The sequence below is a fragment of the Rattus norvegicus genome, chromosome 1 (genome assembly GCF_021556685.1).
Source record: "Rattus norvegicus strain SHRSP/BbbUtx chromosome 1, alternate assembly SHRSP_T2T, whole genome shotgun sequence".
Lineage (NCBI taxonomy): Eukaryota > Metazoa > Chordata > Mammalia > Rodentia > Muridae > Rattus > Rattus norvegicus.
In genome coordinates, this window is record NC_141534.1 from 222,095,214 (window position 1) to 222,111,802 (window position 16,589).

General features: G+C 37.4%; 1 protein-coding gene across 1 annotated transcript; it reads left to right on the forward strand.

Moving 5' to 3' along the window:
• The first annotated feature begins 13,698 nt into the window (after positions 1-13,698).
• Positions 13,699-14,661, forward strand: Or5an6 (olfactory receptor family 5 subfamily AN member 6). The gene is given in 1 exon segment (NM_001000759.1): positions 13,699-14,661. A coding segment is annotated over 1 exon segment (963 nt).
• Positions 14,662-16,589: the final 1,928 nt, after the last annotated feature.

The window sequence follows — 16,589 nt, forward strand, 5'->3', positions numbered from 1 at the left end:
CTGCATCTAGATGATAGGGTTCTTTGGGGACATTGTGGAACCTTTGGGTTGGGACCTAGCTGGAGAAAGTGTCACTGGAGGGCAAACTTTGAGGTTTATAGCCTGCATCTCTTGGGATGTGTCTCTCTCTACCTCTTGACTGCATTATACTTTTGCTACTCTAACCATGAGTTGTAACTGCCCCACTGCTGTGCCTTTCCCACTGTGATGGACTCTTTTCCTTAAAATCATGAGCCAAAACTAAATTTCTCCTTTCTTAAACTATTCCTAAATTCTGTCACAATGGCACCGAAAGTAATACAGATGCATCCACTGATTTTATTTTTATATTTTGCTACTATATATTGAAGATAAAAAGCATTTTACTTACTGCTATTGATCCCCAAGGCAGCAATATTTCGCCTATATGAAACAGATACTGAAATTGTTACCCAATAATCAGGTCAGCCTGTTCTAAATTGTGTGTAGAATAGTAAATTTCCCTCACTTAAGTTGTTTTAATATGAACGAATTCTTCTGAAGTAAATTTTTTGTTCCACTGTTACTTTATTCTCAACATTTGTACATTTGCACATTGTTGAATTATTGTTTGAGTTGAAATTTTTATGTTAACATTTTCCCAGAAGATTACTTTTGTGAAGCTTTATTCTCTGATTTGAACATGAGTGCACTTTTACAAAGTCTTTCCCAGTGACTTTAATTTAATGTTTAGTTTTCCAAATCAGCCAATTTGTTGTTCTCTACTTCAGTTACTATAAAATCTCTGGAATTGCAGGTGCCCATCTCCCTCCTCATCAGTTGCTAATCTCTAGAAGGCATCTGTATATAGTCCATACAATCTATGAGACACTCAGAGATCTGCTGAAAAATCCCCTTTTATCCTCAATTTTCTGTCTCAATGTGCTGGAAATAAAATGTTAGAGTACTTACCAAAAACAAAGTATTAGAACATATTACACTGTTTTAGCAATTTAGAATATAAAATCAACACTCTGTCCTGAGTTGGAAATACAGCCATGAAGGGTTCTAGCAACCATCAACCCCTCTTCCTTTATAACAGAGCCAAGAAAACATGACTTCTTACAATGTGAGATCATTTCCTTTAAATCCCAGAATCATTCTAACTCCAGGCTAGGTATAAAGTACTGTAAGGAACCTGGGGACAAAGGAAACATTGAGTGATAGAGTTGTGGGACTGGAGAGACATCTGTTAAGAGTATTGACAGCTCTAGCAGAAGGCCCATTTTTAACTCTCAGTCCCCAACAGCCACTTATTACTACAGCTTCAGAGTGAACCCAATCTACCTTTTTTGACCGCACAGGCAGTTGCATGTGTATATACATACCTCCTCTCTCACACATATATATAAATGAAAATAAATCTTAAAAATAAAGAACTATCAGCTGTAGGCAAATTCCCTCGATGCAGCATATAAAGAACATTTATTTTTTTGAAAAATCACATGATTTGTTAAATACATACACAAAAACTTGCATGCTATATACTATATTCTATAGATGATTTGAAGACGAGACCAAGGTAAATTTTCTTCCTTTATTGAACGAATTCTTAAATCAGTGATGGGGGACTGGCATGATGGGAAGGCTTGAAGAATTGCTATGGAGATTCATCACATTATAATATAAAATCAAGAATAGCTAAACAGATGGTGGCAATGGTATATTGAATTTTAAGAAATGATAATTCATTGGTTTTAAGGAAGAATGCAAAAAAACTTGCCTTTTTAACTATTCAGTTTGTTAAAATTAATTCCTATCAAAATTTCAAATGGACTTTGTATATTACTTTATGTGCCATTGTGACAGAATTTAGGAATAGTTTAAGAGAGGAGAAATTTAGTTTTGGCTCATGATTTTAAGGAAAAGAGTCCATCACAGTGGGAAAGGCACAGCAGTGGGGCAGTTACAGCAACTCATGGTTAGAGTAGCAAGAGTATAATGCAGTCAAGAGGTAGAGAGAGACACATCCCAAGAGATGCAGGCTATAAACCTCAAAGCTTGCCCTCTAGTGACAAACTTTCTCTAGCCAGATCCCAACCCAAAGGTTCCACAATGTCCCCAAAGAACCCCATCATCTAGATTCAGGATCTTTAAACACATGAACCTGTAAAGATGGAAACCATAACAAAATCCCAGAAGATAGAAATTATTGCTATTTGTAAATGAAGAAGAATGTAGTGAATTTAAAATCCGAGGACTGAGTTACAAAGGAAAGTAAGTTGAAACTGTGATGACTTTAAATATGGTTAGTGGACAACCTAAATAAAATTATATGACAAAGAAGAAGTCTGAAGAGAATAATGCAAGAACTCATTGATGAAGGGCTGCTGTACGTGAATAGATGTGTGTAAATGCAGGGGTATACATACATGTATGTAAGTATGTATCAGTGTTTGCACATGTGTGCATGCATGTGTGAATGCATACATGTGTACACACACATGTGTGCATGTTGTATGTGTATGTGTGTCTGTATGTGTATAGATGTGTGTAAATGCATGGGTGTACATACATGTATTTATATATCAGTGACTGCATGTGTGTACATGCATGCGTGCGTGTGTGTGTGTGTGTGTGTGTGTGTGTGTGTGTATTGCTGGGAACTGAACCAAAACATTGCATATACCAAACCGACGATCCCCTCCTGAGCCACATTGTTAATCCTAGATTAACATTTGATGGAATTTTCATCTGATTACTCGCTTAGAAAATAACCAGATAATTACAAAACTCCTGTAGAAATTATGAAAGAGAAAATGAAAAGGCTTAAAGTCAAAGTAATCAAATAAGTTCAAGTCACAAGAACTAAAGTGGCACATTTTACCTTTTGGAGTAACAGGAACTTAAAGCAGTTTAAACATTGAGTAAGGTCTAATTGTTCTAGAAGACAAATAAACATATTTTTTAATACAGAAAATACTTTTTCACTTTTGATATAAAAACATGAAATTAACTATTATGATTAGGTAGTTTTATCAAGTTCACAGTCAATGTTTTCAGATAATTGCTTTTTTTTTTTTTTTTTTACATCCAAGTGACTGTGCAGTTTTTGAGAAATTCTAGGCTAGGAAAGGCCAGAAAAACGGAAATAAAAATATCTCCTTCCACACCATGGAGAACATTTGCCTGTATTCTGAGATAATAGTGCCTCTTTCTGGAGGGGAAGATGGGCAGGCTGCCAATAGCCCTCTATCAGATCTGGGCATGTCTTCCAGGCCTTCAATCCTTGGCAGTGACACAGACCCAAACTGTGTGCACATGACCCTCCTGTGGCCACCAACAGATTACCTTCATGGAACCTAAGAAAATGAGCCCACAAATCTCTTCAAGTCCCTTTTAGCTCACTGCATTCTTACTATCAAATCTGTTGGTTTTCAACAAGCCAGTGCAGCAGCTCCCGCTACACAGATGCTTAGAACCTGCCTGAATGTTTGGCACCAGATACACATCAACTTGTTAGAACAAGAGGCATCTATAAATTCCCCATATGGCCAGGACAGTGAATACTCACATACCAGATCTGCCCGATGGTAATAGATACACAATGTGTCTGGATCCTTTATGAACTCCCAGGCATGGTTGTGTGTGATTATTCAGTCCCTCCAATCCCCAGAGAGATACATTATTATTAGGCACGCATTTCTACATGAAAATAAGAGGCAAAATGGCATAAATAACTATGCCAATGTGTTATAACCATGAGTGGTACAAAGATCCAAAGATCCAATCTGGACATTCTACATCCACTTACTGCAAACTTGGACATTCCAAGTCTGTTCAAATTCTTTGGCTCAAGTGTGAGACAAAAAGGACTCACCAAGTATTCATGTTTGTAGTCTCAGCACTTGGGAAATTGAGGCAGGAAGACTGGAAGTCCAGTTTCAACTGCATATCAAGCCTGGGCCAGCTTGGGCTACGTTCCATTTAGTAGGCACTTTTTAATGGGGCCAGAGATAGGTCCTAGTTAGGGTTCTACTGCTGTGAAAAGAAATCATGACAAAGGCAATTCGAATAGTGCTACTCCCTGGGCTGAGCGTATACAAACCATCACATTCCACTCCCTGGCCCCCATAGGCTTGCTCAAACATAAGCGTCTATGGGGGGGCATACCTAACATAGCATAATGCAAAATACATTTAGTCCAACTTCAAAAGTCACCATAATCTATAGCAGTCTCAACAATGTCTCTTCTGAGATTCATCCAATCACTTACCTGTAATCCCCAAAGCAAACCAGTTGGGCAAACTCCAAACTCTGCCTCTCATGGCTGATGTCAAAGCAGTCTTCAGATCTCCAATTTTCTTTTCATCTTTGTTGACTGCAACAAACTACTTTCTCCTGGGCTGGTTTCACTTTCTGTTAGCAGCATTCCTCAGAAGATAGCCCATGGCTCTCGCATCTTGTACATTTTGGGGTTTCCAAGGCAACTTCAGTGTTACAACTTTGTGTTTAAATGTCTGGGCTCCACACATGATCTTTTGGGCTTCTCCAAAGGGCCAGCATCACTTCCCCAGCTCTGCCCTCTGTAGCACTCTAAACTCAGGTTGATCCACTCCATTGCTGTTGCTGTTCTTGGTGATCATCCTATGGAACTGGTGTCTCCAATAAACTAGGGTCTTCCATTGAAACTAGGCTTTACCAGTAGCCTTTCATAGGCTGTCTTCATAGTGCCAAGCCTCAAATCTTTTGCATGAGTCCTTCAGTCCTGGGCTGTCAACTGCAACTGAGGCTGTACCTTCATTGATGACCTTCCATGGCCTCTCACAGTGCCAAGCCTCAGCTGTTCTTTATGACCCCTTCATGCCTTAAAAACCAGTACCACCTGAGTGACTCTTACACATCACCAAGTATGGCTGCAGCATGAGGTTCAACCTTGGCTATCTCTGGAACACAGTTCCTTTGTGCTCTCAGAAAATACTTCCCAGAAGATTTAACCTCACTGATACTGGTCTCTTCTTAACCACCATTAATTTCTTATCTCCAGCTAACCATCATCAATTGTCCCAGTAGGCTCTTCTATTCTTGTCTCTAAAGTCAGATCCACACAGGCAAAGTTGCTGAGTTCTACTGCTTGCTGGGGTTCGGAACATGCCCTCCTCCCCTTCTTCAACTTTATCATTGCTGGGATTAAAGGTTTGTACCACAACACCTGGACTTAAGTTTTTCTTCACTTAGAACTTTCTCTGTCCCAGGCTAGCCTTGAACTTGAGTTCTGTTTACTAAGGCAACTCTTATAAAGACAACATTTAATTGGGACTGGCTTACAGGTTCAGAGGTTCAGTCCATTTCATTAAGGCAGCGACATGGTGCAAGAGAGGCTGAGAGTTCTACATCTTTATTTGAAGGCTGCTAGAATACTGACTTCCAGGCAGCTATGATGAGGTTCTTAAAGCCCACATCCACAGGGACACACCTACTCCAGCAAGACCACACCTATTCCAACAGGGACACACCTTCTAATAGTGCCACTCCCTGAGCTGAGCATATACAAACCATTACAGATAGATAGATAGATAGATAGATAGATAGATAGATAGATAGATAGATACTGTGTAGCTACTCTTCTCAGGAACCTGATAGTTTAGTAGAGATATAATGTAGAAAGAAGTAATTTTACTACAGTATGAATAAAGGCAAAATTTAAAATATATACAACCTACACAACAGTCTTGAATCCTGCATATCACACGCAAACTGGAAACAGACCACATTAAATCCAAATTGGCTGGTGATTCTCATATATAATCTATGAGAAAGTAGTTGTCACAAATTACAAAGTTATAAGTTACAGTTACAAAAAACTATGCTAATCAAGAGCTTCACTGGTCAAGAATTAATTAATTTAATGAAACCAGTGTTCTATTTTCGAATTTTTATTTGCTGAATCTAGTGTTAACAGAAAGAATATCAGAGTTTTCTGGATCTAATCACTGTTGTTTAACAGCTATGAGAATGTAGGTAATAATTTAGACACCCAATGTCTCAGCTTCCTCATCTAGAACTTACAGGAAAATAGTGTTCATAAAACTGTGTAAAATTAAAAACAGGGGTTGGGGATTTACCTCAGTGGTAGAGCACTCGCCTAGCAAGTGCAAGGCCCTGGGTTCGGTCCTCAGCTCCAAAATAAATAAATAAATAAATAAATAAATAAATAAATAAATAAATAAATAAATACAGCATTGTGTTTTAGAATAAATAACAAAGTATATAAAAATAAACTCTTTATATCATAAAGAATAGATTAATTAAGAAATGGAAAGCCAAGAAAAATAGATAAGTAACTGCCCAACTCATTAAACAGCAAACACTCATGCTTAAAGTGAATGAGAAATATTAAAATAATAAAATTCAGTTGAAAAATAAAAATTTCTTAGTATTTTGAAACTTTAAAGTTAAGTAGAAATAAAATTGTAGAAACTCAGATTTGGAATAATATCTGTACATTCAGTCCAGGATTAGCTTAGTCCAGTAGAAAAAATGATCTAACTGAAGTGAATTGAGGGTAGAATATTATAAGTTATGGACACTAATATTTATAATGATACCTGTGAATGATTTAAGTATGCTTGATAACATTCTGAATGAAATATACACAATGCATCCCATAAGCAACAGAAAAGCTAAAAGTCAAGTTTGGAGAAGATATATGGGGTACATCCTTATTCTAGTGACCTTTTGTACTAAAAACATTTTTCTGAATGAAGAAATCATATGTAGCAAAATCACCAGGGGGAAAACTCACTTTTCCCATTACCATTACACTGGATAACAATTACTTGACTGTTAATTAGTGGTATTTTTTTACACAGTGTGTCTAAGGAGGTACTTAAGTGAACCTCAAGTGGAAGCAATTCTCTTATCACAGATGGATGGGCAGAAGCTTGCTGGACAGAGCAGAGTTTGGAGTAGACAGCCTCCTGTAGGAATGCTTCTTCAGAAGAGGGAAGGTGTGTAATGACCTTCACCAGGATCTAGAGCAGAGTCCAGATCAGGAGGTGAGAACCGAGTGCTGTAAGGTTTCCCACATTGCTGTAGAGCAAGTAGCCACCAATCGCTCACCTTCCTCAGAAACATCTGAGTGAGAGCTGTAGTCAACAGGTGTATGTAGTCAAAGGACAGCATAGGTTAGCCTGGGCAGCCCAGTGCTATTAGTGCTCATGGCTTTACCCTGTTTTAGGATCATCAATTTTTCATAGCCTCCTTGCCTGCCAATACCTACCTATTTTTTCTAAACTGCTGCTCCCCTGACTGAGATCTTCTCAGAGGTTGGATGTTTTCTACTGGGAATGATGTATCCTTTACTAGAGAAGCAAAATATGTAGTTAGTTAAGTAAATGTGGAATTAGGAATTTTTTTTTCAAATCTTGGTAAAATGTCTGTTACTATCACCCTCTTCCCTTTTTTCAGTATTATTTTAAAAAGCTGTGTTAATTAAGAGCTTCGCTGATTAAGAATTAATTAATTTAATCCAATCATTATACCATTTTGGAATTTTTATTTGCTAAATCTAGTGTTAACAGAAAGAATATTGGAGTTTTCTGGATCTAACAACTATTGTTTGACAGCTATGAGAATATAGGTAATAACATAAACACCCAATGTCTCAGTCTCCTTATCTACAACTTACAGGAAATGGTGTTCATAGAACTAAAAGAACAGCTCAGATACTATATGCAAATTTTTGGGAATTATGCCCATCATAAAATAAGGACCCAATAGACAGCAACTTGCTTAATGAGTAAAAGATAAATTCTACTTCAGAAAAGGGTTTTGATTTAATCCCACTGACATAAACCTATGGTCTCAGATGCAGGAAACTGAAAAAGGAGGATATCAAGTTGAAGGCCAACCTGGTCAACTTAGTGAGATCCTCCATCAATATAAAAAGTAAAACCAAAAATCTTTGACATGGATTTCACTGTTAAGAATTTGCCTAGCATGCACAAGTAAAAAAAAAATAAGAGAATGCTTGACATTTTAATTACCTATGTTATTTTTTTCCCATATAAGATCATTTCTTATTATTCACCACCAGGACTATAGTTCTGTATGCTTCCAACATCATAGAGCCCAGAGTGTGTTGCCTGTGAGAGGAAGCAGGTGATGTAAGATATGTCTTCCATGCCAGGCTTGGTGGAGTCTATGGAAGGGAGAGCTCTGTGAGTTCAGATCCAACCAGGGCTACACAGTGAGACACTGTGCTCTCTCCCTACTCCCCTCACCCCCACATACTCTTAGTTATTACATCTTAAAAGTCCTGTACCTTTTATTCTTGGGGGTGGGGAATATCCTTTTTAGCCTTAATTTGTCTCTGATGATTATTCCCTAAGCAATTATCACTCTTAGAAAACCTAACACTGTGAACGAGCAAGCGGCCACTGATGCCAGATGCTTGTCTTCCCTTCTTCCAGGCAATCCCCTCCTATCTCTAACTCTAGGATGGAGAGAAGAATCGATGAGGGGGATGGCACTTTCAAGACATTTATCTCCACTTTAAGACAAAATGTTGAATTGAGAAAACTTTTATATATAAGTTGTAAAAAGAAATCCAAGAAACAGACATACTTTAAATAATTATATATAGGACATATACATAAATTTAGAGGAACATACTTAAATTTAACCACCACATAAAAGGATGGTCAGCAAACAGCTAACTGAATGTACAAGGGTGGTCTCATAATATTATAATGAAGTTTAAGAAATCCTATGGTTTAGTGCCATGAGTCATTGGAACACTGTTAAGTAGGCATATTACATTACCCATGTCTGTGGTGATGCTGCAGTAAACTACTACTGAGTAGTCAATGCTGATGTGGAGTATCGAGTACATAATAATAAATAGTTATGCTGCTGGTTTATGTATTGTGTTGTGCTGTGTGCTATGCTATGTGCTATGCTATGTGCTATGCTGTGTCTTTTTATTTTAGCATTTACTCTTCTACTTATGTAGAGCAGTTTATGGTGAACAGTATGTGTCACCCGAGTAGCAGCTTCATACATCTTGAACTCACCAACATTGCATTGTCTTCTTTAGGGCTTGACTTAATCTTGTGCTGTTTTAGTTGTATGGCCCCAAAGAGGATAGAGTTTAGCTGTGTACCATTGTGGTCTGTATAAATACATTATAATTTTCACACCATTATGAAACTGCTGAATGGCACACTTCACAGAAGTTGTACATAGCTCAGCAATGCACAACGGCATTTATGTGTGAGTACACTAATGCATTAAACATTCAACATGGCTCTCCAGAATGCATTATAAAGCATGAATAAAAAATGAAATGATTTGGCAATTAAAGTCAGTCCAAATTAGGTACCAAATTTATAATTAACCTGATCTATTCTTCCCAAATAGACTATTTTTCTTCAGTGTTTTGTTAAACAGCTTCACATTAAGTGTGTGCATGTGCATGTGTGTGTGTGTGTGTGTGTGTGTGTGTCTATATGTGCAAGCAGATTTTCCTGTGTGTGAAGGCCACAGGATAACTTTGGCTATCGTTCCTTGGGGACTATGTATGTTTAACTTTTTGGTGAATGTCTCAAGTTGGCCCAGAGCTCACTTAGTTGGGGCTCTACCTCCATGTGCTACAGAAATGCATTAGTGGACATCAGAGAACCATATTCCCTGGCATGTCTTTGGAGGATCCCCTTCCTTACGGATACTTTCATCACCCATTCAAATTAATTCTGCCAATGAGACATCAGAAAGTATTGAACAGTCAATAGTTTCATGCGCACACAATATTGGGTCTTGCTCTTTGGGAGTCTCAGCTTATGCCTAGAAGAACTGAGACAGAAAGGCTACATGGAGGGAAATCTCAGCTATCCCAGTCATGACAGTGTGAGTTCCAAAACGTGAGTGATATTCTACCAAGTGTACCCAGTTCCATCTGACAAACTGCAGTCAACTCAGTAGACTACGGCCATGAGAAGAGGGGAATAGCTTGTGAGCTAGCCAGCCAGCCAGGAGAACCATGAGAAAGTAAAACTCATTTATTTATTGTGCGTGTACACATATATGCGTGAATGAATGTGCCTCAGAGCATGTGTGAAGATCAGAGGATAGATAACTTGCAGGAGTCAGCTCTCTCTTCCCACAATGTGGGTTCTGGGCATAAAATTCAGGTCCTGAGGCTTGGCCTCAGGTGCTTTTACTGCCTGACCCAGCTCATTAACCTCTCATTGATGTTTTAAGCAAATACATTTGAGTCATTGTTTTAACCGAGCAGTATAGAAAAGATATATTTGTTATATTAGTTGATTTCTTTGTTTGTTTGTTTGTTTGTTTTTCAAGACAGGGTTTCTCCATATAGTACTGGTTGTCCTGTAACTCATTCTGAAGACCAGGGTGCCCTTGAGCTGATCTACCTACCTCTGCCCCCAAAGTGCTATAATGAAAGGTGTGTACTATCCCCAGCAGGCTTGAAATAGGTTTTAAAATTTTCTTACCTGAAATGATATCAATAGCCTAATGTATAATAATATAGCTCATAAAATTTAAATATGAGTAGTGAGATTTTCAGTACAGTAGAAAATGGCCCATGTGCAGTGAATTTAGAAGGAGCTCTAAATTCATAATAAAAAAAAGACTTCCAAAGTGAATGAGAAAATAAGCTTTATTTCATAAGTTGGACCTTTCCTTATTCATATTAAATTATCTATTTACTTCACCTTCCTTCCTCAAACCATATTAAAAAGTAACAATGGATTGTTCCTGGAGCCATTTGAAGAGCTTATTTAATCTTCCTTCTGATGTTTACCAAACGGTGGTCTTATTTGGTGCTTTGCAGGTGTTAGATTTCAAGAAACACTGTATTATGTGCACAGCAGGAAAATATTTTCTGGGATTCCTACATCAAGATTTAATTTGGGTTTTAATATTGAAGAGAAACAAAATAAACTCTTTAATTCATAAGATAAAATATTTTATTTAGATGATTATGACATTTTATTATATTAAGAGAAAAAGATTGCAAACAAACAAACAAAAAGGAACCGGCTCTTTGTCCCCTCACTCTTAGGTCCCTTAGTCCCCTGGACTGACCCCTTGGGGTGTCATCCTATGAATAATTTATTACTGTTGCTTATTTCTTCTTCAGAAGTATATGAATGCTATTTATCTATTAACTGGCTGTATACCTTTTTTTAAACTCCTAAAAATTACTGTACGCAATTTTTTATTTTTATTGCCTCTGATAACATTTTGTTTGCAATGAATTTCCACAGTAAAAGAAAACTTAGAAAGTTAAGTCTGATCATTTCAAGAAGAAAAGATGCATTGTTATTTTTTATTTATGTGCGTGTGTCTGTGAGTTTATGTGCATGTTTATGCAGGTATACACAGAGGACAGAAGAGGATGTCATATGTCATGGAGCTGTTGTCACAGCAGTTGGGGGCCACCTGTTGTGGGTTAGGAACCAAAGCTGGATTCTCTACAAGGGCATCAAGCTCTCCTAACTGCTGAGCCATCTCCAGTTCCCTAAACCTAGCCTCAGTGTGCTCTGTTTATATCGCAGTGATGTCATGCCTCTGACACTGCATGTGGTTAAATTGCTATTGTGCTTCTGGGCCATTTGATCCATCTCACTGACTTGCAGGAGAGTGAGGGAAACACATTTATTATGGCATTCCATAATTTAATAATAATAAAACACATTTATTATGGCATTCATGATTTCATCATGAATGGACAATAGGAAACTAAGGAAAAGTAGTTGCAGGAATTAGTGTTTTTTTTTTCTAATTAAGGAGTCTTTCTCTATTACCAAAGTAGTATTACCAGCAACACTGCCATCTAAATATTTTTATTTCATTTTCTCTTCCTCATCAGTGAACTGGAAGAGATATCACATTCATTTGAGAGATTAAAATTGTGTTTATGGGTTCATTAAAAGATCTGTTCACTCAAACAGATGAAAGATAGAAAAATCTTCACTGAATGCATTTCTTAGTAATTTAAAAATAATATTCAATTTTCAGGGTCTCCAGAACAAAATGTGTCCTGAGAATAGACTTGAGAAAACATACCACAGAAATGCCAAAGTAATTAATATTTCCTATAAGTCACTTACCTAATTTCTTGAAGAAAAATTCTTTAATAATTCTCTTGAGCCATTTCTGTCTTTACAGAAGAGGTTTTAAACATAGGCATCCCATAAGTCAATTTTACAGCAGGAATATAGCCTAGACCTTGGTATGTCCTTATTTGTACACCGATGAATGGTATGGGTCAGTGTAATTTCCTTTTTGCAGGTTGCTAATTAATCCTCTTCTTTGATTGCTAAAATTGCATTACTACTGCTCTAGAGAACCAGACCACAGCTCTTCCTGTGTGAATTCTTACCACAATTATTGATTTCATACTTGAAACAACCCTTTGATATATAGAGAACAGCTGGAGTGATTTCATTTTGAAAACAGAGAAACCAAAGCCCCCAGAGGTGTCAAAGTGATGCAGAGACAGACCTTGGAAACGAAAGCAGGTGTCACTAGACTCAGGTCCTCTCATCAAGTGTAGCAGTAATGAATATTTAGTAGGAGTTAGTGTTACCTCTTTAGTTACCAACTGAGATAAAAGAATTTTTATGTGTCATTTCTCCTAGACTAATGAAAAATGAAATGCAGAGTGAATCCTAATTTTATTATTTTTTTGATGCACTCATTACACAAATCTTCTGAAGACATGGACATGGGAACCATCAAAGTAATATCTGAAAAATGAAGGGATGCTTGCCAGTCATTAAAATGCTCTATGACTTAGCTGTAAAATGTTATCATAAATAATTATAAAATATCCTGGGTCTGAACAGGTAACGCATGAACTAAGATTAAAAATTGAGCAAAATATGGTTTGTGTAATTGGTCTTATTATAAAGATGACTTTAATTGTTAGGCAAATAATTTAATTCATTGTAGTGGACGAGTGCCAATCAATTTAGAAAAAAACCCAAAGTAATATTAGACTTATAGTTTTATAATGTGCTAAACATTTTCCAAAAGATTAATGCAAATATTTACACTGAAACTAGATGAAAATATAAAGAAGAATCTTATTGAATTATATAACTAAATATTTTTTCAGTGTAACACAAAGGTAGGACCATAATTATTGAGTGGAGGTGAACAAATAGAAATATGATGGATATATTAAAACTGTGATCACCCTTGGTATTGACAATGAATGATAAACTTGGAAAATAATTGCCAAGTTTTGGGAAGAGTGAATTAAGACTATTTATTTAATGAAACTCTGATAATACAAACCTAGTAGAGAAAGAGGATGGCAATCAATAGATACAAATTTAAAACAATAAAATAAATCTTACTTGTAAGATTGTCAAAAATAGAACCTAAATAAGTCTATGCAATGTTGATAATAAAACATGAAACACTGTCATGAAATCTTTATACTAGTGAAAATCAGTATCAACATTTAGACAAGAATTTGGCAACATCTGTTTATATGTGTGGGAAGAATTGTAGGACTGTAACTCAAATTGTGAAGTGATAGTAAGAGGATTTTCTAACAATTTTCAGAATAATTTTTATATCTTGATTGTGTTAAAGCTAGCTTGATTGTGGATAATTTTTCAAACCAAGGAAGTTCTCTAATGTTAAGAAGGTCATTTTTAATCCTAGTATCTATCTGCAGGTTCAAGTTGCTCCGAGACAATGCCAGGAGGGAGGAATAACACCATCATCACCAAGTTCATCCTTGTGGGATTCTCAGATTTTCCCAAGATCAAGTTGGTTCTCTTTGTTGTCTTCCTGGGAAGTTATCTCTCCACAGTAGTATGGAACTTGGGTCTCGTCATCTTGATTAGGATTGACCCTTACCTACACACACCTATGTACTTCTTCCTCAGCAATTTGTCGTTTTTAGATTTCTGTTACATTTCATCTACAACCCCTAAAATGCTCTCAGGATTCTTCCAGAAGCTTAAATCTATCTCCTTTGTGGGGTGCACCATGCAGTATTTCTTCTTCTCAAGCCTGGGTCTGGCCGAATGCTGCCTTCTGGCAGCCATGGCTTATGACCGGTATGCTGCTATTTGTAACCCTCTTCTCTACACAGCTATTATGTCCCCATCGCTCTGTGTGCACATGGTGGTTGGAGCCTACACCATTGGTCTCTTTGGTTCATTAATTCAACTGTGTGCTATACTTCAGCTTCATTTCTGTGGGCCAAACATTATAAACCATTTCTTTTGTGACCTGCCTCAGCTATTAGTCCTCTCCTGCTCTGAAACCTTTCCCTTGCAAGTCCTGAAATTTGTAATAGCAGTGATTTTTGGGGTGGCATCTGTATTGGTTATTCTGGTATCCTATGGTTATATCATCAGCACAATCCTGAATATTAGTTCAGTAGAAGGTAGGTCCAAGGCATTCAATACCTGTGCCTCTCATCTGACAGCAGTCACCCTCTTTTTTGGATCAGGACTGTTTGTCTATATGCGCCCCAACTCTGACAGTTCTCAGGGTTATGACAAGATGGCTTCTGTGTTCTATACAGTGGTGATTCCCATGTTGAATCCTCTGATTTACAGTCTCAGGAACAAGGAAATCAAAGATGCTCTTCAGAGATGCAAAAAGAAGTGCTTTTCTCATTGCCACTGCCAGTTAAAGATCTGTTGACTGGAAGTCCCTATATTCTGCAGGGCATTTAATGTGATTCAAACACTCTGAATCTGTGGTGGAATTACAAATGGGCTACCCCACCAAATTCCAGGGCTGGTTTATAGTATGTGAATCCTGTGTCTTGTCTTCTTTTAGTCTTAAACTTGGTTCCTCTCCTGTGCCAGCGTGGCACCACAGAGAAGTTTCCATTTTCTATAGAGTAGCAATCTTATGTTCTTAAGTTTTCAACCCTTATTCTTTCTTTCAGAACTTCAAATACATAAGCCAAAGAATACAAGACCAAACACAAAGCTCCTTCTCAATCACCATATCTCAAGCAGCGTAATGACGATGTTAATGGTCTGAGACTTCAGAGTCTTGAGATGTGTCCTGCTTGATTTTAAAAACAAAACAAAACAAAACAACAACAACAACAACAACAACAACAACAACAAAAATCACAAAACATCTTGACACAAGCTAGAGTGATCCAAAGAAAAGAACCGGATTTAAGAAAATGAATCTATCAGATGGCCTGTAGGAAACTTGCAGGACATTTTCTTAATTAATTCTTGATATGGGAGGGCTCAACTCACTTTGAGCTTTGCAAACTCTAGGCTTGTGGCCCTGGGTGCTATGAAAAATGTAGAGAGAGTTGCGTGAAGCAAGACAGTAAGCAGAGTTTCTGTTGTGGTCTCTGCTTCAGTTCCTGCTCCATGTTCCTACCTTGAGTTCTTTTTCTGACTTTTGGTAGTATGATTTATTTTGTTGTCCTGACCCTTCAAAGGATCCCCAGTTATAGTCAACTTTAAGAATTTTTAGTTGTTAGAACTGCTTGGCTCTATGACCATGAGTGTTGGTTGCCTCTTGGATTTCTGGAAATAGGGTAGGACATAATAAAAGCCAGCTGATGTTGGTAGGGCCATGCGGTAGGGCTAGCAGAGCAAAAACAGAAGGCAGTTGGTGCAAAAGATACTGTTAGGAGACAGTTGAGGGAGGAAAGGCTAAACTGAACAGAAAGACTAGCACAGTTGCTATAGTGAGGAGTTGTTTGTGTTGGGATAACTGGGACAAAGGACTATTTAAGCAGACTTTGGGGTTGGGAGAAACATTTGTTAGTTGGCAGATACACTTGAAGGGACTGGGCTGGAAACTGGGAAGAATGGTTGAGAAAGAAAATAGATTCAGGGATCCTACCCACCCCTATCCTTCTTTCTCTCCTATCTAGTGTTAGGGTGTTAAACCAGGAGAATAAAGGGTAAGAAAAAGAACACTCAAAGTAGCAAAGGCCAGCTACAACTTCCCATCGTGCCTGACTACAAGATCTAAGTTGAATAAACACTTTTCTCTCCAAGTCACTTTTGGTGATGGTGTTTTAATCACAATAGAAATCCTAACTAAGACAAGGTACTTAGGCAAGTTCCAATTGATGAAGACATGAATGTGGAGGAAAGTATCATGCTAAACTTTGATCTAAATTATCTGCCAAAGAAAAAATTATATAATAAGGTGTTTGTTCTAAAACTAGTGTTTTAGGAACTTATTTTCAGAACCACACATAAATAGCCTGTAAGTGAATGAGCAAAGTGATTTTAATGATGCTATACTACACATGGATGGGATCATATCTTTTTCTGTCATTGTTCCCCTATCTAGAATGACACTGTATGAAACCATTACTAGGAAGACCTGAACAAATGTCTATTCATCTATAATAAGAAATTAATGAAGGACTGATATATAGATACCAAGGTCCAACTTGATGAAGCAATGAGTTTTACTGGGGTCACTTACAGGAATGTGGGTGAGGAACTACTTATAGAAACAGAAACGACTCAAGGCGAGTTGTATCACCAAAATCACCAGATCCACAAAATCTGAGAACTTGGAGCATACTGTGCAGCCTGCAGGCAGCTCATCATGTTGGAAGACATCCTTTCCAGGTG